Source organism: Syngnathoides biaculeatus, chromosome 9 (genome assembly GCF_019802595.1).
Source record: "Syngnathoides biaculeatus isolate LvHL_M chromosome 9, ASM1980259v1, whole genome shotgun sequence".
Lineage (NCBI taxonomy): Eukaryota > Metazoa > Chordata > Actinopteri > Syngnathiformes > Syngnathidae > Syngnathoides > Syngnathoides biaculeatus.
Genome location: NC_084648.1, coordinates 13,062,613 through 13,089,504, shown reverse-complemented (window position 1 = coordinate 13,089,504; position 26,892 = coordinate 13,062,613). Strand labels below are relative to the sequence as shown.

General features: G+C 42.3%; 1 protein-coding gene and 1 pseudogene across 1 annotated transcript in view; both read left to right on the top strand.

The window, feature by feature from the left end:
- LOC133505795 (F-box/WD repeat-containing protein 7) overlaps positions 1 to 25,782 on the top strand; it is a 33,334-nt gene extending 7,552 nt beyond the window's left edge. Inside the window, exons 3-11 of the mRNA XM_061829257.1 lie at positions 681 to 822; positions 7,580 to 7,714; positions 8,680 to 8,803; positions 8,904 to 9,040; positions 10,836 to 10,949; positions 14,206 to 14,387; positions 18,443 to 18,668; positions 18,749 to 18,959; positions 22,457 to 25,782. Of these exons, the coding sequence (XP_061685241.1) occupies positions 681 to 822; positions 7,580 to 7,714; positions 8,680 to 8,803; positions 8,904 to 9,040; positions 10,836 to 10,949; positions 14,206 to 14,387; positions 18,443 to 18,668; positions 18,749 to 18,959; positions 22,457 to 22,725 (1,540 nt within the window). The 3' untranslated portion in view covers positions 22,726 to 25,782. The remainder of the gene's footprint in view (positions 1 to 680; positions 823 to 7,579; positions 7,715 to 8,679; positions 8,804 to 8,903; positions 9,041 to 10,835; positions 10,950 to 14,205; positions 14,388 to 18,442; positions 18,669 to 18,748; positions 18,960 to 22,456) is intronic.
- On the top strand, positions 19,392 to 19,510 carry LOC133506809 (5S ribosomal RNA; annotated as a pseudogene).
- Positions 25,783 to 26,892: the final 1,110 nt, after the last annotated feature.

Below are 26,892 nucleotides of genomic sequence, written 5' to 3'. Positions count from 1 at the left end.
TGGCTTCCCCCCTTTGCTGCACTCTATTTCCAGCACACAGAGGATTCCTTCTGCATCAGTCCTCATAGTGGTGTGTTAAAAGAACATCAAACAATAATACATTATGTGGGATATATTGTACATTCATGTGACATAGATTAACATTTTCAATCAATTTAAAGCAGCACAACTTTATTAAAACGTTTTTTCCCCCAACAGCAAAGAATAGAAATAGATAGGCCTTTGACTCGGGTCTTGTTTTTGAATATAACTCACAAAAACAGCCAAAGAAAAAGCAAACGCGCTAGTCACACCTTCGATACTTTAAATAAGTGTAATAAAATCCTTAGAACAATCAAAATAGGCCTCTGGAATAAATCCTACTGATGCTTGCGTTAAACGAATACAATAAAAAAAAGTGAGCATTATTGTCCATGATTGGATCCCATTCTGAGATCCCCCAATATTGTGTAATTTGTCCCTTCCAGGCAACCACATTAATGATTCAGTGGCATTTCATATCACGCTCCACTAACTCAGGATACCTGTAATATTGTAATAACAATGAGGAAAGCTATTTACATTGTTTTTAGCCTCCTGCGCGCAATTGATGGCGGTGACCTTTCCCGGAATAAGTGCTCTCATGAATATTGTATACTCCCCATTCATGTTTTCCCCACTCGACGCGTTTATCGTTCCAGCCCAACGGGAATCGTGCCGTGCCCGGCCACACCCACCACGTTCGGACACATCCGGGCAGCCAACGGGCAGGGCCAGCAGAGGCGCCGCATCACCTCCATCCAGCCACCGTCGGGGCTCCAGGAATGGCTCCGGACTTTTCAGGTTGGCAAGCTTTTTCCGGGCTAAAATTTAAGTTTGCATCTTTCTGATCATTCCTCCGCCTGTTGCGCAATATTTAAGCTCCTGCTGGTTTTCATTTGGTAAAATATCCACTATATTGTTCTCCCTAAAATAGCAACTCTCAATTATTATTAATATTTTTTTAACCATTTATTTTTGCAGCTTTTAAACTAAAGTTGGTGATCCCTATTATGCATTTTTCTTTCTACCGCTGACCTGTGAAGTAACAGCGGTTTTAACATCGCTCTACTAACGTCGGCTTCAGTTTTTTTCATCGAAATCGGACATGCTTGGTTACAAAACAAACACGGTCTACCAGCATGAAATCATCCGCCACATCTGCAGTAGGAAAGAAAATACCACTTCCAACCGTTTCTAAATCAACATTTAAAATTAAAGATGACACCCAACCTCAAATAGTAAGTGGCCATCTTTAAAATTTTATATGCAGGAAAAACCCTCGGTTGGGGGTAATCAATCCATGTTCACTCTTGCTCTTGCATGATAATTGTTGTTGTTCCAGCCTTGCACGTCACTGGAAGCCACTGTTGCGTGGAATTGGAATTAGCCAGAGCTGTGGGGGGGGGGGGTCGAAAAGCAAATGAAGGGACGGCATGTCGTCTGCTTAAAAAGTTAAACAGATGCGATCAAATATTGGGTATGGATATGGTGGAATTATTTTTTGGAGCTTGTTATTAAGAGGGCCAACAAGGATAAGATGCTAATCCGTGGATAATTAAGGCAGTCTGTTTGCAGGTTTCACTCCATGAAGGCCAGATCGTACAATTAAACCGATACATGGAGTTGTTTGGTTGATTTTCAGGTTGTTTTTTTTTTTGGTTTGTTTTTTTACTTTGAATGTAGCAGTGCTGTTTTGACATTTAAGGGGAGGGGATAAGAGAATGTGAACACATTTAAGGACTTTAAGTGCTACTTTTAAGGTTCAAACAGTGGCATTAAGTTGAAATTATGAAAGGTTGAATGTTGAAACCAGTAAATTAAAATTGAAAAACGCCACGTTAGCCCTAAATTTTTGGCTAAAGGCAGATGAAGGGAAGACACCTGGACTGAAACAGTTTTGTTGTTGTTTTTGGCTTCAACATATTGCCATGAAGTTGAACATCAAGACATTTGAATGAGGAAGTTGAAAAAACAAATTGTTCTTCTTTTAGGCAGCAAATGATGCGAGTGACTCAACAGCACTTCTGCTCGTTGCAGCCACCGAATTAGGTTTCCTAGCAGTCGTCTGTTATGCCCATCCCTGTTTATAATGTGGCTTTTTTCAGTAACTAGTTGGAAGCATAGAGTGCTTTTAATTGACTCCCCTGGAACTCAAATGTAACCGCAAACATGGTCATCTCCAAGTGATGACAGATGAGAGTTGAAGCCGCTCATTACGGCTGATTCGCAGTGACACCCGTGTGCGTCTGTGTGTTTTTTCTGACACGAGTCCTCCGGCCGGACGTTACAGTCTTTTCACTGACACTTTCTTGGTTGTACAGGGAGCTCATAGCCAAATGTACATTCTCTGCATTCCCCAGTACCCGTCTTGGCCTGTCGCGCTTTGCGGGAGGGAAAAGAGAAAGCGACAACGTGACACATGTAGAATGGCGCTGCCCCCTGCCAAGATGGAGCTGTCAACAAAAGAGTGACATGTTTGTTTGCATGAGCAGGTTGCGGCAGGGAGCATTTGTGCAATCCGCAGCGCCCGTGTTAACCAGAACGAAGCAGCGGATGACAATGAATGAATGGCCTGTGTTGACTGACCAAGTTAACACCTGCTGGAAAATAAGCACTATTTGTATTTGACGGTAAACATGCTACTCAATTTTGATCACTTATTTGCACAGACTTGTCGCTTCCATACGACCGTGCAGAATGACTGACACAACTTCTCTGATGAATATAATTTTTGCCAGCACGCAGTCATTGTCTGGAAATGATTTGACATAACATTTTGGTGCTAAAGATGGAGTTTAACTTTGCACGGCTGCCTGAGGTACCACAGATATGAGTATAGTTACAGAGGCTTACAACTATGCTCTATTTCAACGTGCTTATTTTGTACTTTCAGACCTGCGCAGACACATCACCGTGTCATTTTGTTGGCTGTACATTTTGGTTGAGTTTAAAGTCCTCTGTAATTTGGATCACTGGAAGACAGGCTGCCAAGAACCCGATTAGGAATTAGCGCACTCCAAGCTTTGAAACGTCAGTACAGAGTAGTAAAGTCGACTAATTGCTTCCCCCCTTAACCACGATCGTCGGTCACTAAGACAAATCGACACATCTGGTGTACAATAGGACGACGAGAATGCTTCCTTTTAACTGAAATGGTAAAAACAGAACAGAAACTCTACAGCATTGTATTTTCATTTTTCCCGGTTTTTAAAATGACTAACAGACTAATATCAGCTATCATAAATGACAATTTTGCACTGAGATAAAAAAAAAAAAATACAACACCGGGAAGTACCATTGTTACCTAAAGAGGGGTGACTCATTGATTCATCCACCCATCCCTCCATTTTCTTTGGCGCTTATCCTCACGAGGGTCACAGGGAGTGCTGGAGCCTATCCCAGCTGTCAACGGGCAGGAGGCGGGCTACACCCTAAACTGTTAGCCAGCCAATCGCAGGGCAGATCGACACAACCAGCCGCACTCACAATCATACTTAGCGACAATTGAGAGTGTGCAATTAATGTTGCATATTTTTGGGATGTGGGAGGAAACCGCAGTGCCCGGAGAAAACCCGCGCGGGCAACTGGAGAACATGCAAACTCCACAAAGGCTGGGCCAGGATCGAACCCGAGTCCTCAGAACTGTGAGGCTGACACGTTACCAGTTCCCCCACCGTGCCGCCGACAATTTTGCACTGAGATAAAAAATACAACACTGGGAAGTTACCTGAAGAGGAGTGACTCTTTCATTCATTCGTATTAACTAATATATGAAAATTTTCTATGCACAACTTAAACCCTGTAGTCTTTTTTTTTTTAACATGATGCTAACTGCCTCCCACAGTACGTACTGTATAGTGTTTTTCCACAGAGTGAGTGTTCAAAACCTCCACTTTTCTGTATTCTTGGTACATTTGTCACCATTTTATCCACAGCTTACTTGAATATGACTCCTAAATAACAGCTCAGCTGAGGTCCAGACACATTGGTTAGGGGAGTTCCTGAAAATGTTGAAAAGCTCCTTAAATAACTCGAGGGCCCCTGTGTGACATAAGACTGTTTTGCCGGATGACTGTCGCGAAAGAAGAGGAGCATGAGGAAGGAGGGGAACTGTGGCAAGAATGAGCGTTTTGATCAGCAAATGGCAGGAGGCTGATAAAACACTTCAGAGGTGGAAGCGCTCGTCTCTGCACCACATGCCAGGGAGGGAATTCTGCGGGCCTCAGACACCATCACAACGCTTGTTGGAATGAGGCTGACGAGGATGTTGTGCTGGAAATGCATGATTGGAATGCATTGTAACTGAGCAAAAAAAGCATGCCAGAACCACAATAGAAACATTAATGCAAGTGCTGCAAAATCTCCTCAATGAGCTAACTACAAAAGTAAGGTCAATGGCGGTCCACCTCAGGATATTTACAGACACGCCCCCTGACATCTGAAGTAGCTATACAAAATACCAGGGGAAAATAATATTCGTAGAAAAAAAATACGAAACAGAAAAACAAAATATTGTTTGAAAAATAGACTTTTGAGGAAAAATGATCTTAGGTGGAGAATACAACACTTTGGAGCAAATTTACAAATATTTGAAAATCTAAATATTAGATGGCCCAAAATGTGAAAGTTGCACAATTTGGGGGGGGGGGAAATTGTTGCAAAATACGGGGGGGGATGCTTAAAGTGGAAATAATAAGAAAAAAGATTTGACAAATATATTTTGAGACAAATTACTCTTGTGGAAAACCAAAATCACAAAACCATACATAATATATAAGGTGAAGAGAAAATACTAAAATATTAGTGTAAAAATTGTTCAAATATTTGAATATGAAATACAATTATTTTTGTGATATAGAAGTCATAAAAAACATTGGGCGAACCTGCGGGATTGCTTTGTGCTTTAGTACTTGTGCTCGTCCACAGGAGGCCTTTATTAGAAGTTAAATTAATACAAGAAGGGAGAATATAGATACTCCATTTTTAAAATCTCATACCAGGTAGTTTCCTTATTAAGCATCAACATTTTTCTTGGGGCGATTTGTTTACCTTCATGTTGGGAATCATAAGAATGATTCAGAAAACAATACAATTTCGTTAAAGAAAAAAATCTTTAATCACAAACGTGTCACTGTGGGATTGTATTTATTTCACGTTTATCAGAAGAATCGGCTTGCGTCTTTACAGTTTGAGGTAAATCTGAAGCATTTCCCGCGCTCCAGATTTGTCATACTTGTTTTTTGTTTTTTTATAGATCCATACACAAGCTAAACTACTGGTTGGCGACGTGAGCCACAATTTCCATCCGGCTGCTAGTACATAATCATTGTCGGTGTTGTGTGCTTTTCCACTTCATGAGTCTGCATACTGATGTTCCACTTTGCGTGTTTGCAGCCTCAAATAGGCGAATTGCCTGCAGCCATCTTCTGCAGCTGCCGCTTCGTAGGGCACGTCGAGAGTGGTTTAGTCTTAAAGACGCCAAACGCAAGGCGGCACGTCCACAAGGTGCCCGAAGAACAAGCTTACATAAGCTCCCAAATAACTCCCGCATGGCCGATAATTTCTTTTGTAGATTTGCATAGCACCTTGGAACTGCATTGGTTAGCATGAAAATGTTTAACTAGTGCAGTGCCTTGGCGACACTTTTACAATTTCACCAGGGACAAAGCATTTATGATGAAAAAATACCACTCAAAAACTCAAAATGTCAAAATATTGCTCCAAATAGAATGAATGCAAACTTTTTGGGGAAAACATCCCAAACATTCTTTTATTCAGATTCCGTACCGCTTATCCCCACTAAAGTCGCATGGGTGCTGGAACCTATCCCAGTTGTGGCTGGGTGTAGAGGCGAGGTACACACTAAACTGGTCGCCAGCCAATCGCCGGCCACATCTAAACAAACAACCATTCTCACTCACATTCACACCTACAGGCAATTTTAGTCTTTAATTAACGTACCGTGCATGTTTTGGGAACTGGGGAGGAAACTGTAGTACCTGGAGAAAACCCACGAGGGCACGGGGAAGGCAGGCAAGCTCCACAGGCAAGACCGGATTTGAACTTGGGTCCTCAGAACTATGAGGCCGACTTGGTAACCAATTGGTCACCCCCCCCCCCCTCACCCCCATTACAAACATGCTAAGACCATAAATGCAATGTTAAAAAAAAAAAAAAAATCTGTAAAAACTAATTACAAAACTGCTAAAATAAAAATATCAGGTGGAAAAAACAATGCAAATTTTATGACCCAAATACAGATTATTTAAAAACAAATCAGACAAGACAAAATATTAGAAATGCTAGAATTTACTTTTTTTTGTGGTTTCCAATGACTACATGATAAATTAATTTCTTTTTAGCATTTGGGGCAAATATAATTTTAAAAATAATTAAATCTAATTCGATAAAATAGCAACAAATTTACAAACATGGTAATTCACTCACTTTTTTTGTCTGTTATATTGCAGCCATTTGTTAAATTCATTTTTTTTCCCTCATTACACACAACACCCATATTGACAGAAAAAAAAACAATCTGCAAAAACTTTGCCGATTTTAAAATTTGGTGAAAAAGATTACCTGGTACAAAAACAAATAATACAAGAAAAAATACATTGAGGAAGATAAAATTTATTAAAAGAAATCGCACCCAAATTTGTAAAGAAAATATACAAATGAGAATAAATAATACAGAGAACAAATGCATCAGGATAAAATATTTTATACCAAATAGTACACAGTAAAATAAACATTAAATGTGCATAAAATAAAAACATTATGCGGGAAAATATTTTTGACAAATAGTAGACAAAGAAATACAACTATTGAATGAGAATCAAATGCGTGTTTCTTCAGTCAGTCGTGACCTTTGATTTGCATCTTTCTCTGTTTGCTGTTCCATGTTAACATAGAGAATCTGAAACACTATTATTGCTTAGTGATGCTAAGTACTTGAGTAACAATAATTACAATTTGACACAGGAATATCAAGTCTGCACCACAATAAATTTGACATGCTTCATTGGCACAAGAGATTAAGGCAAGGCAACTGAAACAGTTCCAAAGTCACTCATTTTAAGTAGCTTTGCATAAAAGCTGTTTCCATGGACACCATCTCCATACTGCTGTTCAATGCAGGAATGTTTTGAGTATCTTTAAAAAATACATGTTTTGTATGTGTATAGATTCATATATATGTGTAGTGATTGATTTGGAGGCGGCCCGGTGGACCAGCTGTAGAGCGTTTGCATCTTCTACCTGTGCCTGCTTGGGTTTTCTCCGGGTACTCCAGTTTCCTCCCATATCTCCAAAACATGCATTAATTGGGGACGCTCTAAATTGCCCTTAGATGTGATTGTGAGTGTGACTGTCGTCTGTCTCCATGTGCCCTGCGATTGGCTGGCAACCCATTTCGGGTGTACCCTGCCTCCTGCCCGAAGACTACAGGGATTGGCTCCAGCACTCCTGCGACCCTCATGAGGATAAGCAGCTCAGAAAAGGAATGGATGGATGAATCAATATTTATTTAGTCTTTTTCTTTTTTTCTTTTTTGCAGAGCTGGACCGGCCCTGAGAAGTTGCTTGCGCTGGACGAGTTGATAGACATCTGCGAGCCCACGCAGGTCAAGCATATGATGCAGGTCATCGAGCCGCAGTTTCAGCGCGACTTCATCTCCTTGCTCCCCAAAGAGGTGAAGGGAAAAAAAAAAACCACCCCTCCATTTCAATTCGCCACACACATGCACACACGCGTCCCCTCTTTTACCGCTTTCTGGCAGACTTCAAGCTCTTGAATGGAAACACCTGACATGTCGCGAGCGTTAATCCCACTCTGGGGCTGCCTTGCGTAATTCGCGGTGACTCAGAGAAGTAGAGATGCTTGTTGAACAGCGGAATCCATTGTATATTTGCTTTCTCTGATAAAAGATTTATAAAGCTGAGTTCAATTCCCATATGGTGGGCTTTTTTTGTTTGTTTTTCCTTTAGAAAAAACTCTCAAAATATGACCCAAAAAGGTCATGGGCCATTTTCAAATTGAATGCTGGCAGCTAGATCATTTCTCATATCCACTTCCACACACAGATATGACAAAAAAAAAATCTGTGATAAAATACAACAATATAAGGAAAATATTAAAATTACTGCTGTCTTAATTTCAATACGTGAGACAAAAAAGCAGCATGAAAATTATGTATTACAGAAAGTATTATATAAAAAAAAATACACCACCATAAGCAAAGATGACTGAAATAAATGAGAAACAAGATATTAAAGGGGAACAAACTTCAAAAACAGTACATGAAAATACAAAGGACAAAATATAGCGGCGTCACTTGGGGCTGTCGAACCGGTTTCATTGCAGTGTAAACACGTGTCTTGTAGTTAGCCGAAACTTGCGCTAGCAGGTTAACCTCGGAATTTGTTGACCACATTCTGAATTTCCCATGCGGAGCTCTATATTTTTCTAGAGGTTACACAATGAAGCCTTTATTATTTTCTTCTTCGTGACTGATCAAACTGAACCACACTGCCCATTTAAAAAAAATCTATTCCATCATCAGAGTTTACTCTTGTTCGGAGAACACATTCTTGGCTTGACATTCTTTTTGTTCTCTAATTGTGTCTTTCTCACATCTCCTCTTTGCCATTCTCACAGCTGGCGTTGTACGTGCTCTCATTCCTGGAACCCAAGGACCTCCTCCAGGCAGCCCAGACGTGTCGCTACTGGCGCATTCTGGCGGAGGACAACTTGCTGTGGAGGGAAAAATGCAGAGAAGAAGGTGGATGGTTAATCCTCTGCAGCAGCATGTTGCTTTAAAGTCTGTTTGACTTTGAAAAAGTCGTCTTTGTCGTCATCTTTCCCTCTCGCTTCACCACCAGGTATCGATGAGCCTTTGCCCCTCAAGAAGAGGAAAATCGTCAAGCCCGGCTTCATTCACAGCCCCTGGAAGAGTGCCTACATCAGGCAGCACAGAATAGACACTAACTGGAGGAGAGGGGACCTCAAATCACCCAAGGTAGCTTTTTCCTTATTTTTGATAACAATAATCTTTGCAGAAATTAATGGACCTCGATCATCTATATGATTAACTCTACTGTGAATGCCTACATCTTGAGAGCACAGTATAAAGACTAACTGAAAGAGAGGGGAACTCACTTTTCCCCAAAGATAGCATTTTCCATCAAACTGTGATCTGATGAAATCCACTGGTGGTGACCATAACGTTAGCAGAGGGCACCTTACATCCCCTGAGGACATTTTTCTTCAAATAAAATATTTCCGAAAATTACGATCAATTCTCCAAGAACTCCACTGTTCAGTGGCTCAAGTGATCTCACATCACAAAGGTATCCTTTTCCCTGCAAATTGATAAGGTCAGACCTTCTACAAAATGAATGGCTCACATTTACTGGATGAAGTCCACAAAGGGTCTACATTTGGCAGCACACGATAGACAAATTATAGGAGAGTTGACCTCAAATCACAGAATAGCATTTTCCTTTGAAACTCTAAATTGTTTGACAAAATGAAGGTATGGTAGACACTCAAACTTCAAAGTCGATATACTTAAATGTCCAAAAATTAAACGGGCCTTGAATATTTCCATGATGACCTTCACTGGGAGCAACAACTTTTAGCAGTGCAGACCGCCAATCTCAAACAAGGTATTTTCCCTTGAATTCAAAAGATTAAATGTCATAGAAAACGAATGGACCTCCAACACTTCCCTGATGAGCTCCACTGGGAATGAAAATACTGGAGAACAAATTTCAAATCCTCCAAGGTGGCATTTTCCTTGAAATCGATGTGGTTAAGTCTTGTAGAAAATGAATGGACCCCGAACAGTCACCTGATTATCTTGTACTCTGTGCATTCATGCGGCAGTACAGCTTAGACACGAAGGACAAGACTCATAAAGACAATCGGCCCATTTTTTTTTTTTTTTTTTGTGCTGATTTTGCCCTTTCCCAACCAAGCAAGTCCAATGCCAGACAAACTTAATTATTTATAAAATGATCCTATAGATATTTCTTAGGGCTGATAGATGTGTTAAGAGTGGATTCGTCCCAGTTTCAGAAACACGTTGGGCCCGACCATCGTAAATAATGAATTTCACCAAAAGTCTTCACGTGTTGGGCAGTCATGATGACGGTCAAAACCTACTCTCACTCAACAAAATGAAATGATGACGTAAATAAAAACAAACATGTCTTATCTGGTCTTTATAAATATGTAAAAGCGGGTTCCCAGGTGACAAGAAGTCATTTCCAAAGCAATTTGTTTTTTCAGGACAACGCCAAGGCTCCCGGGCTTGGTAAACATTGCGGCAAAGCCAGAAGTATTTTTTCGTATTCTTTTTTGTGAGATCACGTGTGGTCATGCAAGATTTTGAGATGGACTCAGGATCACAATCTTAGTGTGTCTGGTTTTTTGTTATTATTGGCGCATACCACACGCAATACGATCCACACTGTTAAATGCTTTTTTTTTTTTTTTTTTTATCTTCACGTCTGGGGTTTGTCACAGATCGAACACTTTTGAAGATTTGAAAAGTCCATATGTGTGTGTACCAGGCCTTAACTGGAGCGCAGTGGACTTGAAATTTAAAAAACTGACTTGGTAGCTGTGGATATAATGACTGCGCTGTGCTGTGCTGAGCATGCAGCACCTGTGACCAACTTCTCAACTTCAAAGATAACGTGACCCGTCACAGTTTGCCGTGCTGGCTACCACACCTCCAGCACTTAGTGACATTTTACGCCGTTTCTTTGATGTTGAATAAAACGATTGCTCTTTCTCGCTCTGCTCAGGTGCTGAAAGGTCACGATGACCACGTAATCACCTGCCTTCAATTCTGCGGCAACCGCATCGTCAGCGGCTCTGACGATAACACGCTGAAAGTCTGGTCAGCTATCACGGGAAAGGTACGTCTTCAGGTCTGGTGTCCAAAATCAAAAACCGGCAGACCACAAAGGCATTAAGGGAGAGAGAGCGTATAGATCCTCCAAATCAAAGCCAAACTGTCCAAACTATGTACACCAGGTTAACCTTACATACAATACTTTTTGACAAAAAAGGAAGAACGGACCATGGACTGGTCACCGGTTAATCACATTGCGAATGAGGCATTGACTCCATGTATGCACTTTTATCTATTTCGTACCACAACAACTTCATGAAAGTCAGTTATCTGTAACTCTACTCTTCTAATTTTCAGGGTGATTGTGACTGAGGCGTTCAATCGGAATTGGTCCCACGTTAGATGCACAAAGTCAGTCGTGTGAACCACAAAACCTTACACGTTTTATGTAGCCCCCTGTTCAGGGTCAGCTCAGGCCAGAGGCAGACTGGTTACCAGATAATCACAAAATGTATCCTTTGCCAAAGGCACAAAAGCCACCGAGAACAAAAATGATATATCCAGCAGTTTTTCTGTACCGTTGTCCCTGTTTGACCTGGACTCATAGAACGTCAATCATAGTTTGATTGTGAACAGTGAAATGCTGCATGAGACAGCTATCGGGACACTACACAGAAGACCTTTAGCCATTTTATGGACTGCTTATCCTGTTCTGGATCATGACGAGAGGCTTAAGTTCACCTTAAACTACCGTATTTTCCGCATTATAAGGCAAACCTAAAAGCCTTTAATTTTCTCAAAAACCGACTGTGCGCCTTATATATGGATCAATGAAATATTGAGCCTTGAGTGCAACTCCATCTAATGGAGGCATAACATAACCCCAGCCTCTACTGTAGCTTCTATTCTATACGCCGTATAGTCTGGTGCGCCTTATTGTGCGGAAAATACGGTAGTTGCTGTGAGCTGTGTGTGAACCACTATATTTTGAATTACTTATTGATTTGATTGAAAAGCCATGATGTGTTGGGTCGTACTGTCCCACTCCAGTCATGTAGAATGATGCTGTCGTAACGCAAACAAAATGGATTCCAACTCCCAAGTTTTATTTCATCACAGCTCTGTCTGATCATGTAGAACATCTGCAACCACTTGGTATTCCGAGCTCTTGCTTGCGCGGTCGCAGAGGTCTCATGTTGCGGCTTTGTGTGGTGTTGATAAAAGACAAAGGAGTGTGGAATGTGACGAATTTATTATAAATCACCTCATCACCACCGTTGGTGCATTGCTTTAAACAACAATCCTCCGTTCTCTTTGTTGTTGCATACTTGCGCACTGTTTCCTGGCGTGTTTACTTGGCAGCATTAGAAGCAGTTTGAGTAACGAACGGCAAATTTCCCCGCTGCTTTAAAGGTAGCTCACCCCTGTCTTCAACAGGAAAGAGAGAGTGAGGCGAAGTGGAATGAAAACCAGTCAACCATTTCGGCACAAATTGCCTGTCGGTGCCAATAGAAGTGCACTGTAAAAGATACATTAGGATTACCACCATCTGCATGTAGAGAGTTCCACACGGTCAGCATTCCTTCACTGTCTGTCACGGGGTGTTTTAAGTGCTCGGCCGCACCATTTTTCACTGTTGAACCAATTTATCGGGCCATCTTCCCGGTCAAAATGGTAGGAAATATTACGTAAATAGGAGAAATATACATCACACCGAGACCACTGATCTGGGAAGAATCTTTACGAGCTTTTGGGGTGTCTGTAAAGCTGTAGAGAAAACAAAATGGGGCTTGAAGGTCCTAGGTTGCTTGCTTAATTTGTTTATTTGTAGTTTTTGCATTAGTTGGGTGTGTAGTTAGTAAATTTGGTTAGTTTATTAGCTGGAATAAATGTCATTAATTTGGGTGACGTAAGAGTTGGTTGGTTGATATGTTATTTGGTCCTTTATGTAGTTGGTTTGTTTGCATCATAGCTAGCAGGTTTAGCCATTTGCTAGGTAGGTAGTGACCTATGTTACAAATGTAAATGTAGGTTTAATAAGAATTTTCTCCATCATAACGTCAGTCCCATCATGTAAAAACTGTTGACTTTTTTCAGTGTATATCAGTCATCCTTTGTTCTGTCCTTTGAAGAAGCTATAAAAAAAAACACTTAAGATACTTCCTTTGTCCATGAGCGCAAACCATAATATTCTCACTGATTTTAAGTCTAGTGGGATTTTCCCTATGCGGTGCAGTCACGCACTGCAACACTTTGACAAGACTGAGGCTTAGAACGTGTTGCACAGTAATCTTCGTCACCCTCCCTGCAGCAAATCCTCTCCACCTGCGACAAAAGCTGCTACGTTCCCTTGTTTTACATACAGCAGCCTCTACCCACACACTTTTAATTGAATACACGGAAGATCCTGTAATCGAGGCGAATAATGGAGACAAAGACTGCAAATCTAATTGATCAGAAGGATTTCCCATAAGCACGCTAATCAATTGCAAATCTTAGCGCGACTAATGAGGATAAATGAGGGTGTCGTCTTTATTGGACATTTGTCAACCGAAAGGAAAAAGACGCCTTTTTGGCGTCAACCTTCACACTAAGGCCTTTTAAAATAGGGGTTTTATATCTCTTTGGGTCTAGGGCAGGGGGGCCTCGTTGTAGTTCGGTTTTCCCTCAGAGGGCCGTTTTGACTGTGAAACAATAAAAACGTTTATTAGTCTCATCATGTTTACATAATCAATTTACGATCCAGAATCCGAATCAGAAATCAAGGGTAACATGTTTTTCAACTATTCATGTCTGGTAACACAAAAATGCTTGTAATATCTCAACTTGATCATTTATGATATCTGACATTTTGAAATTTTGGTACAGATTTTTACAAGAGTCATGGAAATGGAAACTCTAGATTTGGCTTCGCGGGCCACATACAATCATGTGGTGGGCCGGCTCTGGCCCCTGGGCCTTGAGTTTGACACCGGTGGTCTAGGGACTCCTTACACTATTGCACCAGTAGAGCTATCACAATACTCCAGAGAATTTTTATTTAGCAAGACAAAATATATCGTGCAGCTCTAAGTCTGAGTTAATTTTGCATTAAAAATTTCTTCTCTGTCGCATTTTTTACTTATCTGTAACAGCTGAAAACCTCCTGACTTGCTATTTTTCATGGGAATCATGATGATAGTGACATAGCAGACCCCTAGTTACGTCTTGTGGACTCTATGTGGTCTGGGAACCCCAGTTTGAGAATCACTGCTTTAAAATAGTTCAATTGTAATGTCGTACAAACCCCATTCCCTCATAAAACGACTTGTTTCCCCCAGTGTCTGCGAACGTTGGTGGGCCATACAGGCGGTGTGTGGTCGTCGCAGATGCGCGACAACATCATCATCAGCGGCTCCACCGATCGCACACTCAAGGTCTGGAATGCAGAGACGGGAGAATGTATCCACACCCTGTACGGGCATACCTCAACAGTGCGCTGTATGCATCTGCACGAGAAAAGGTGAGACCGCTTGCTATAAAAGGAACACGTGGCACTTCTGGGATCGGGTTGGTGTCAAGGACCAAAAATATGGATTGTGAGTTGAGATTTCGAGTTGGGTGGGGTTGGTTAGGGTTAGTGTCTGTAGCAGAAATATGGTTTGAGTTGGGTTTAGAGTGCTGGAACTAATATCGACCAGAAATATGGCTTGGAATTGATTAAGGTCCTTGATATGAAATGTGTTTTAAGTTAGGGTCCTAGGTGTTGGTTTTGGTCCCGACTGAAGGTTTTTTTCGGGGGGTGAGTGGTTGGTTAAGGTCCTGTACCGGTACTAGGGTTCAAGTCCTGGACTATGTTTGAAGGTCTTGAACCTGAAATGAGTTTTGGTTTTGGGTCAGTTCGGATGGGATCCAAGTCAGACTTCACAGGAGATTGTCATTGCACTGGACTATCTCTCTAATGGGCATTCTAACTCCTCTAAATGCTAGAAGACTTGGCATCCTTTGCACAACTGAGTTCAAAGAAAAACAATGTCCATGTCCATTTTCCAATGCGCTTATCCACACAGGGTTCACAGGAGTGTTCTCTGTCAATTGAGTGTCTGCTGTTTTGCTTGGGTAGCTCCAACTACCGGAGATAAATTTGTGTTATTTACATACTTGGCCAAGAAAACTGATTCTGGATATGTAAACGTGGGGGGAATATCTTATTCTGTACCTATTTTATGCAAACTATAATTCCTTTGAGGCCGTTTTTGCCCTTCTGTTAAATTTATTAAAAAAAAAAAAAAGTCAAGTTGTTTTTGGACTGCCGATGAACCAGAAAACAAATGGCAATTGAAGTAAGAGGTTGATCGGTGGAAGTGATGAGTATCCTGCAAATGTTTGTTTTTTGGGGAGTTGGGGGGGTGGGGGGGTGGGGGGGCATGATAGCAGCTGTAACCTGACAGGCCAAAAGAGCATCTGTGTCTTTGTGAAATTGAGCATGGAGGCCATTAAACAGGCCCTCTTTAGTGGAGCCCCCACTCTACTCATTCACTCCACAATTGCACCAGGGATGCTCCAAAGTGCTCCTTGCGCCCCAGGGTCCGCCGAGGTTTTGTGTACTTTTTGATGACTTGCTCAGTGGGATGGCTGCGAGCTGAAAAGTAGACTGAGAGTAATATGGTGGGCCTTCCTCTCCTTGGAGCGAGGTCTTTTGTAGTTAAACAGCATTCTTTTTCCTGCAAGGCGTGCAAACGAAGTGATGCAACTCAGCATTTTATCAAGGAATGTGTATCGTCAACCTGAGACCACGAGGTCTAATAGCTTCTAGTGAACAGACATACTTAATCAATGTAAACAAACTTAATAAGAATTCCACCCAAAGACTAGAAAATAATTAAGACTAGAGCTTTACTTTCACTCTCACAGGTACAATGAAAATCAATTAAGGCATCACAATATTTGGATCATTGTGGTAAAAAAAGAAGATATATGACAATTTTCCCTCTAATTCTTTGTTTGCGCAAACACACAAAGTCCCTCTGACCATTTTGAGCAACATCAGATGTTAATCAACCATTGACATTACATGGCTTATTAAAAGAACACTTTCATGAAGAACAGTTTTAAGTATTTTTGGTGTTGTCTGTCTCTGTACCCCACGTCCTGCTTGATGATAGCTCAGATGGGGTCCAGCGCTCCTAGGACCCTTGTGAGGATAAGTGGTTCAGAAAATGGATGGGTGCAAACTTACCATATTTTGCACACTATAAGGCGCACCCAATAGCCTTTAATTTTCTCAAAAGCTGACAGTGCGCCTTATAATCAGGTGGGCCTTATATATGGATCAATATTGTGCCTTTAGTGCAGCTCCATCTAATGGATGCATAACGTAACCCCCGCCTCTACTGTACCGTCTAGTCTATGCGCCTTATAATGTGGTGCGTCTTATATATGAAAAAAGTTTTGAAATATGCCATTCATTGGGGGTGCACCTTATAATGCGGTGCGCGTTATAGTGCGGAAAATACGGTACAATGAAAATGTCAAACTTATGTTCTTTTAACCACCAAAAATTACATTGCTAACCAAACCAACTATGAACTATACATTTGAATTGTTCAAATTTGGGAGACTGTTCTTATTGTAATATGGTCTTTAGTTATTGCACAGATTATCAGATGATTGCAGTCTTTCCTTACATTACACTTATGTGCAGGGGGTGTTGTTAGTCATCAGCTCTTACTATAGGTGTAGGAGGCAGATGGATTTTACAACTCGCTATTGGAATCTGTTGTTGTACTAGACTGTCCTGTGGCAAATTTCTACATGGAAGGGGAGAGACAAGTTAGTGTCCATAGTGAGAAGGGTCCTTTATGATTCCACTGGCTTTTCACATCAGTCTGCCAGGGTCTGCATCCTCGAGACTGGGTAGAGTACCTCCAATCACCCTTCTCTATTTTTTTTTTTTTTTACTGAAGTCCATCATTATCTTGTCTTGGCTGTATACAGGTACAGGTTGTTAATTTCACACCATCGCTTGAGATGCCAGCCCCTCTCACATCTAGGCTGACTCTCGTCATTGTCCTTGATCACTAATACTAGTGTGTAGCTGTCAGCAATTTTGACAATGTTGTTGTTGGGGTGAATGGTACAGCAGTCACGTGCAAAGAGGAAGTAGAGGAAGACATTGAGGACATAACCCTGAGGTGTCTCCGTGTGAAAGGAAAATTCCGGTGGTTTGGAGTAACAATCTATCCAATAGGTCATGTTATATGTACTCTATCTTGATAACGTGTTGTAAAATCCTCTCTCATTTAATAGCATTTTTGAGAATATAATGAAGCATTTGGAATGGCACTCAGTGGCGGAGCCGTGAGCTCGCTCCCCAAGTCCTGGACCTCGCTTGCGAGCTCACAGCTCTGCCGCTTGTCGGACTCTGCGTCACTCCACCCGAAGAACCATCTGAATATTCAATATTATTTACAGCCACAGGTTCAAATCTATATGGAAGTATTATTCCGTCTTCCCCATCAACCGATGCTGCGATTTCTTCATCAGATGAGGATAAATCAGAGAAATCAGCGCTGGGCATAATGGCGTCCTATGTAATCAAGCGTTTGGAATGGCACGTAACACGTCATATCTGCGGAATATGATCAATATATCATGTGACTCGCGAAAATGCCGCTGCACCTGAAAATTCGTAATTGTCAATAAATATCTTCTCAAAACACTATTAAATGAGAGGATTTAACATCACATTATCAAGGTAGAGTACATATTACATGACCTATTGGATACGTCGTTACTCCAAACCACCGGAATTTTCCTTGAAGAGGTTCTTGTCCGACATTCAAGGATCTGTTGCTGAGGAAGTCCAGCATCCAGGAGCACAGTGAGCTACTGATACCCAGCAGTTTGCTCACCTTTGTGACCATTTTGCGAGAACAACTATTATATGGAGAGTTGAAATCCACCAACTGCATCCTCACATAGGTGTTGTTGTCTTGGTGCGTTGAGGGCTGCGTGGAGTGCTGTCTAGATAAGTGATTATCTTCCACAGCCACAGGCTGAGTCTCCCTTCTGCGTCCTTGAGGGTCTTATGTGCAGGTTTTTGTGTCCACTCGAGTACAAAGCTGAGTAGAGAAGAGCTAAGTGTTTCAGGTTGTCCAAGCAGAAAAGGAGAAATGATTCATTGCCAATTGAATGCAGAGCAATTGTATAACTGGCAACTGAACTCACCATAGGCTATTATTTTTGAAAACGGAATTCCCTGGGTCTTCACAGACATGGATTGGTCAGGTTGGGACTAAGGTGCTTGGGCTCCTGGAGCACAAATCTGGTTAGGGGTTGGATTAGCATTCTTCTGTTAGTTTGTTGGTCGGTTTGTCATTTAGTTGTGACTGGATGGCCGGTCAGAAGGTTCACCAGTCAGTTGGATGACCATTTTTTATGGGTAATGCAACTACCCAAGATTATATTTAAGGGGGAGGTTTGCAGTTTTTAGCTTCACATCTAAAACAGACTTCCGCTGTGTCTTTGACTTTTTCAGCAATTCTGTAGAGTGTGACATTTCTTTTCCTTTGGCAGGGTCGTGAGTGGCTCTCGGGATGCTACACTGCGCGTATGGGACATCGAGACGGGCCAGTGTTTACATGTCCTGATGGGCCACGTGGCGGCAGTGCGCTGTGTCCAATACGACGGGCGGCGGGTAGTCAGTGGTGCCTACGACTTCATGGTCAAAGTGTGGGACCCAGAGACTGAGACGTGCCTCCACACGCTGCAGGGCCACACCAACCGGGTGTACTCGTTACAAGTGAGCCACTGACCCTACACGGAGCCATCATCATGAAACAAAACTGCTACAAGATGAAGTTCATCTGTTTCCTAATTCAGTTTGACGGAATCCACGTGGTGAGCGGCTCGCTGGACACGTCCATCCGAGTGTGGGACGTGGAGACGGGAAACTGCATCCACACGCTGACTGGCCACCAGTCCCTCACCAGCGGCATGGAGCTCAAAGACAACATCTTGGTGTCTGGGAACGCCGACTCCACCGTCAAGATCTGGGACATCAAGACGGGCCAGTGTCTGCAAACGCTGCAAGGTTGGTTTAGACCAGTGGTGTGGACCCTTCAAAATAAAATGTTACGAGCGAGAAACAGGAAGTCACGTTAAAACCTCTGCACATAAACCATTTGACGTGATAAAATGCTATATTTGACTTTTAGTTGAAACTGTTAATGAACATTAAGTCGATTGGATGAGATCCACACTCATTGCCTTTTACGTTCTTAGGTTTTATAGTGATACCGGTTATAAATAACCCAGAGTCAAACATTCATTTTAGTCTATGCTGCGGGCATAGACTAAAGAAAATAGATGTTCATAATTTGGGCACCCTTACATCATGCAAATGTTTTTGACTCAGGCTCCTAAATCTGAATGAAGAATCGCTGGGAACCGAAATAGGGAATTGGAAGCACTTAAATTCAACGAATCCCCAAAGTGAAAAATAAGGGAGAAGACAGTTTTTAACGCTTACGGCCATGTTCCCCCGAGAACGCCCGATCTCGTCAGGTCTCGGTAGCGAAGCGGGTTTGGCCCTGGTTAGTACTTTGATGGGAGACCAGCTGGGAATACCCGGTGCTGTAAGCGTCTCTCCCCGGCTGACGGGACAAACCGAAAGGAAAACGCAGTTTTTGTAAACGGTAAATGCGCACAAATCTCTCATTGTATTTCATTATCAAAGAAATGGCACCATATTTGGGTTTAAGGGAACCAAACCTCCCAAGTATGAAAACTGCTTAAGTAAACAAGTGATTTATGTGATTCAAAATGTACTTTTTTTTTTTCCACCACGTCAATCTGGACCTGAGAACCAGAACCACTGTGACTTACTGTAATTCGTAGACCTTGAAGGACTCCATTTGAATGCGACTTTAGTTACTGGTGAATGTTTCGAATCACATTGAGTCCAGTTTCCTTGAACATTCTGAGCAAATTCTCGAGATTTTATTTAATTTATTGCATTTCCTTACCCATCATTATTTTGTTTCTCTAATGATGTGACAAATCATGAACTAGGCCAGTTCAGACCCCGACACCGAGCTTGTTTGTCTGCGTGCGCTAACAAAGCTCATTATATTTCGTTTGTTTGCTCGAGCTCCATTACAACCAACGGTGGCTCACATGAAGTTGCTCGAAAAGCAACCCCTAAATTCCCTCATTAGTAAACAGCAGCGTGAAACAAAAGATGCACCATGGTGTGATGGTGAAAAGGCAGGCGGGGGTGAGGCTTGGGTGGATGTTTGTCTGAGATAGTGGGGGGAGGGTCTTTGTCGGTTATATAATTAGGTCAGCGAACATTGTCTGATACTACCTTCTGTGATACAAAAGGTGGACAAAGCACATCAGCTGAGTGTTGATTAGCATGCTCGGCGGCGGTCTTTGAACGGAGCGCACGCTGCCATGGTAACGGCGGCTATAAACGTCAGTTGTGTTTGCTATCGCGTCAAATTGATTTCATTAAGATATCGCTTTCAAGCCTCTCGCTGGCTCGGAAGTCAGCAGACGCCCCCCGTCTTGACTTTAAGCGTCGGACAAGTTTTGGCGACAGCGGCGCGCAGGCGAAAGCTTTGCCGTGTCACCGCCTACACCTTTTTTTTGGGGAAATTGATCGGAAGGAACTCCCGTAGTTTCTCGAGTATAATGCGCACCCCTAAAGTTGACCTAAAACAAAATCAGAAACCAACCTACCAATGTGCAACGCACACCACCAATTTGTTGCTATCCATGTGCTCAAAATATTAGGAATTATCTGTATTTCTGTATTTTGCTCATTTGTACTTTTGTTTGTACTTGTGTTGATTATTAAAAACAAAGTCGTCCGTCCAACAATCATTAATAATAATTTTTGTGCATGTACTGGTGCAGCTGTAATCTGTATCTCGGGTAAGGCCTGAGGACACGCTTGTCCTGGTCCCTGCAATTGTCAGAACAGAATCCCTCAACCAAGTAAAATAAATGCTCAACGATGGTATAACATTTCATTAATACTGTTAATAACATGTATTACACTCTTAAATAAACAATTTAACACTCTTTAACTTAAACATTTTTTTGCATAGTACAGTTTATCCTCTACATTACACATCCTTGGCAAGACTTCAAAAGAAGCATCTGACTCATCTCCAATGTGAAAAATCTCCATCGTAGCTACCTTTTGTGCATCACTGTCAAACTCATCATTGATGAATTGGTCTCGTGCTGCTGCTGCCTGCATTCGTGAACGGTGATCCCATCTTGTCATCCTCTATGCCAGCCATGGCGTTTGTGAGGAAACATTTTTTGAATCCTAACAGTCTTAGTTTTAAAGCTCAATCTACGTAGAAATTAGCGTCGTGGGCACTTTTAAAAAAAGCAAGCATTTCAATTGTGTGTGAGGTATCTCTTTTTTTCAAATGATCGTACGATTGGACTACTAGTCTCAGTTCACGCTGTTTTGCTTCCGGTTTGGCCGCGTCATGGGGCCGATTGGTGAAACATTTCTTTTAAAAGCCCCTGCACAACTCGCCCTACTAGTCGACATTTTTTCTTTAAGTGGAAACAAACGCACGGGAAGTTATTTCTGATGTTTGGTGCAGTAGCAACAAATATGCTACGCTAACGATCGCTAAATGCAAAGCCCCCCCCCCCCCCCCCCCGCCAGGAGGTCAGCGTTCAGACTTCTGGTTGGTGGTGCACATTACAATAATACATGCGTAACATAAGACCAAATTTCATATTGAAATTTATATATAGACCTTTTTTGTTTTTACCACTCTATGTACCTGTATGCGACTATACTATGTGATTTGTATTTTTTATTTTTCATCCATACCTAAATATGCGCTCTATTGACTTTTTGAAAATAATTAGGGGACCAAATTGCGCATTATTGTCGAGAAATTACGGTAGATGAAGTTGAGACCCATCTGTCAACTCTACGTTTTGCAAAAATAAAATAGATATACAGTGGAACCTCGACTACGAGCGTATCTAGTGTTGAAAATTTCAGGTTACGAAACTCCTCCTCAAAAAAATATTGTCTCTAGTTACCAAGGAAAATTCAGGATATGAAAGGCAAAAACAGACGCTGGCTTCGTAGCCCCCAAATTCTACCGAAAGTGAACGTCCTGTATCTTGTTTTGAAATTGGCCCGATTGAGCAACTGGCATCCCGTTGGCAAAGAGGGAAATCAATCTTTACCCCACGATGCTTTTCGTTTCTCTTGGACACTCGAGCGTCGTCGAATCACACGGTCGCACTTTCATGCGCTGACACGCGCTAGTGCACATTAGTAAAGTACAACTCTTTGTGAGTTTATTTTTTGCAAGTTTATTCATCTTTATTCACCGTCGTCTGCGGGTACATTTTCGCTCTGCCTTCAAACATTTGCCGTCCTCCACAATGCTTTTTGGGGTGTCGCTCTTTAAGACTCGAGACTGAATACACAGCTATCTTATTATAAAAAACAGAAATGCATAAACCGTATTTGTCAGCGCATTATATGCTAGGAGCCGTTTATGCTACTTGGCTAACATCATTCACGGTGTTTCCCAGGTCCGCACAAGCACCAGAGCGCCGTCACGTGCCTGCAGTTCAACAAGAACTTTGTGATCACCAGCTCGGACGACGGAACGGTCAAGCTGTGGGACCTGAAGACGGGCGAGTTCATCCGCAACTTGGTGACTCTGGAGAGCGGCGGCAGCGGCGGCGTGGTGTGGCGGATACGGGCCTCCAACACCAAGCTGGTGTGCGCCGTGGGCAGCCGCAACGGCACCGAGGAGACCAAACTGCTCGTGCTCGACTTTGACGTTGACATGAAGTGAACGCAGGGCGGCTGCGCAGTTGTTACGGGGGGTGGGGGGGCTGCAAGGAGGGACGAGCTGGGGTGGAAGGGGTAACGGGGGGTCTCGAAAAGCTACAGCAAATCACTCGAAAGCGACGCCGATCACGAGAACCACCTCGTGAAACCCGGGGAAGGAGATCTCAGCTGAATTTCACTTTGTCGTCGTTCCTGCTCTGTTCGTTTGGTCCTGGTCTGATCCGCGGCGAGATCAACTGTGAATTTCAAAATCGTTTTCCCCTGCCTTCCTGTAGTTAACGGCAACAGATCCCAGTATTAGAAACCCGCCTTTCCTCACTTCAATGTTAGGGTGGGGGGACAAGAACAGGATCGCTTATCAATGCTGTTCAATGTTTCCAGTTTGTGTTCCGGTCTTTTGAGGCCTTGAGATGTGCTGCCCACTGACCTCCCCGTGTATTAAGGGGGAATAGGAACCAAAATGCGCTCCAGTTTTTTCCTCCCATTTGTTCCGCCGCAGAGAATTTTGCATCAGTCTACGCCCCGCCGAACACCCTCCCACCTCATCTTACGTTGGAAGAAAACAGGAACATGAATGCTGTCCAGCTCTTCACTTGAGCTTGGCGGTGTGTTCCTCCAGTCTTCTGCGAACAGGAATTCTGATGCACCACAACCCCCAAATTGAAGCAGAACCGTAAATGTTAAGCTTGGTGGACTGTTCCATCCTTCTGAGATGTTGAATTCTGCTGCACGTCAAGCGTCCACAAATAAAAACCGTAACGGGAATGCCAGTAGTGTCCAAAGTGTTCCATTTTGATCTTGGGGTGTTCCAGTCAACCTCACAGCACATTTCTGCAAGGAGGGAACAGGACGCCATTGAAGTCCAGAGTTTTTCAGCCTAGCTCGTGCAGTAATACAACCTTTACAAGCCACGAATTCTTCTGCCCCCTCCCTCACCTACAAAATCTCGACAGGAACATCAATAACTGGGTGTGTGTTCCAGCCTCACAACATTTTTGCAAGGAAGGAAAAAAAATCACATTGTCAGGAGCGCCCATTCTGTCCAGAGGTTTTCACTCGAGCATATGGTTGGAGTCCTACCTTCCAAGGTTAAGAGTTTTTCTTCAAAGGACAGGAACGGCAATTCTGTCCAGTGTTGTTTGTCTACCTGGTGAGGTTTTTCGACTGCTCATTAATTTCTCCAGGAACAGGAAAATCACTGCGGTTTCTTGAGACTTGCTAGTCGTGTGTTTTTGCTTCCAATCTCCCACAACATCTTACAGGAGAGTAAAAAGGGGAGCGTCCAATGCTGTCCAGATGGTGCTCCCGTTGAATCCACCACGTCGCCGCTGTAATTAAAAAAAAAAAAAAATATAAGAATAATAATCTTAGAACATCAAAGCTGTCCTCAGTTTTTCGGTCCAGTATTCCAAGCTTCCTAAGGCCAGTGCGCAGCCACCCAGCCCCCTCCACGCTCGTCGTCCTCCTCGACCCGCTCCCGCCTCCCAGCTCGTGGCCAAACTCGACTAATGCTGCTAGATGAACCGGTGTGGGACGAAAATAGAACTTTTGACTTTTTCGCTGTGACGTTTTAGTCCCAGGCGAAATTCCAATTTGAACTGTTTTCTCGAGAGGGTGTGAAAGAAAATATATATTAAGAAAAAAAAAATCCTACTTTTTTTTTTTTTTTTTTTGCCACTGAAACTTGAGCCAAACGTGCCTCTACGAGGCGGAGAGGACGGGATCGCCTGCGAATAAAAGGAAGGAAGCATGAGTGTTTGCGTACTCGCAGACTTGTTCCACATTCCTCGGGACAACTAAGCAGGAAGATATCAATGCTGCGTGGACAATACGACTGATTAAAAAAAAAAAAAAAGAAAGAAAAAAAACACTTTACAGGATGTGAAAGGAAAAAAGAATGAACAAACGTCCTGGCGTGTGATTTGGTTGTCGTCCGTGGAGGGCCTGCTTACCCGTTGGTTATCGGTGGGTGGCAGCTCCGGTGTTGTACACGATGGGCAAAAATAAAGGTGAACCATGTAGCCAAAATGTCTCCAAAAGTCACAAGCTGAACTGTGAAAGTGGTTGTAACACTGTATATTAAAACAAAACAAAAAAACAAACAAAACAAAACAATCTTGCTTTCTCTCCTCGTTTTTCTCCCGGTGTTTTAATTTATGGTCTGGTTTGACAAATCAGATTTAACTTTTTTTTTTTTTTTTTTTTTTTTTTTTGCCAGTTCACTTCATGTAAAACTGCCTGGCAAAAAAAAAAAGACTAGATGGATGGAAAGAAAAAAAGGGATTTTTTGTGTATTTGTTTCATTCACTTAGAATTTTATTTTCTTATAACTTAAAGTGCAATAAAATGTGGGTTTATTTTCCTTTATTTTTTTGTTTTCATTTCAAGCGAAGATCCGTTGTCTGTTTTGTTACTTTGTGTGAAGGAATCTTCTATGTTGAATAAAGAAAATTATTTGGGTAATCGTGTCGTGACAAGGAGTAATTTGAATTGCTGTTTGTGTTTTGGCTCGATTTGATAGGGCGAGAAAAATGCTGCTTCCCACTCATTGGTTGAAAATATTTGTCATTTTGTTTGACTACACATGATTAGAAAGTACCAAAATAAACTTAGCTTGGACCATTGCTGCTCTAAATGCTGCAATGTATACTCCACGGCCTTGACTCTGCTGCGTTTGCTGCCCTCAGTCTCCTGGTGGATAAAATTGCAGTCTCGTTGTAATGTTTTGAGAGTTCTTTGCTAGAAATGACCAAAATAAAACATACGCTAGCATCAGCTAAAACCTGTTGCCGTGTCTTAGCTTCGGAAGCTGTGCTACGACGCTCCGCAGTCTCCATTTTGCTGCAGCACTCCCATTTTTGTGCCCTTAGCTGCTCATATAAAATTGATAGAAACAACCAAATTAATGCAAATTTTAACGTTGGTGTGTCCTGTTGCTGTGCCTACATCCGCGCGCTTGCGTTATACTCCACAGTCTCCACTTTGCTGCTGCAGCCTCCTCAAATAGAACTGCTGTCTGTAACATTTTAGAAATGAGCAAAATAAACATAAATGCTAACTGTTTTAGCTTTTTTTTTTTTTTTTTTGCCCTGATTTGGATGCTGCAGAATTGACTCCACACACTCGAACTGTAAAACAAAAATCAGTTCTGCCTCTTTGGGCTCCATCTTTTTGATTTTTCTTTTCGCGAAGATGATGAATGGTCTTAATTTCTCGAGGTTATTGACCATTTATCAGTTTTTTTTTGGAGCGTCGCCTTCACACTTGACGAACGAGAGGCAGTCGCACCGCCGCCGCATTCCCCGTTTCCCAAGGCTAGGCTCGAGATGGAAGCCCCCCTCCCTAAGCCAGCCAACGTTTTGTTGCTGTGGGAAACGTTGAAGGCTCTTCGCGTCTTTCTAAGTATCGGAATGCTGCCCGGCTCATCCAGGATGTCGCCAGCCTTCCAAATCTCCGCTCAGAGGTGGGTGGAGTTGCCAAATTTTTGTCCTCAAATACCGGGGATTGCTACTTAAGGGTGAAAGTATCGATCCTTCTTCCCTGATGCTCAAAAGTAAAACGTACCGTTCATTTCAAGTATTTTGACGAGAACAATTTATGTCAAATAGTACTTGAGTAAATGTAGCGACAAAAACAATATTTTTAGCCGATAATGTCGTCTAGCATACAATTGTATCTTTGTTGTGTGCTAGTCAATGGCCTACTCTGCTACTCGCCGCATCTCCTGTGTTACCCCAAGAAAAGCCACCTGTACAGAACAGCTGACATGTTGTCTTGAAGGCTTGGTTGCTACATTTTTAAAATGTTTAACTTCGCTCCAAAAGCCAGTTAAACTCCCATTCGCGAAATGTTAATAGCCACGTCCATCTTGATCTGAGGCACAAAAATTCCTCAAGATGTCGTTCCCTAAAAAAAAAAAAAAAAATCATCCATTTTGAAATCGCCAATTTTGCGCGATAGCACCCTGACAATTTTTCAGATTTGAGCACCTAAAGCAACTTGGAATTTAGTTGGCATGTCTGTCATGATTAGACCCACAAAAAATGTCCTCCAGAGATTTGGTCTGACTGCTAACCACTATGAACCTCAAATAGTCGACACAATGGACCTTTCCGATGGCGACCTTAAGCTCCGCCCCCTTAGCCACGTCCCACAAGCTTCCAAAATGGCG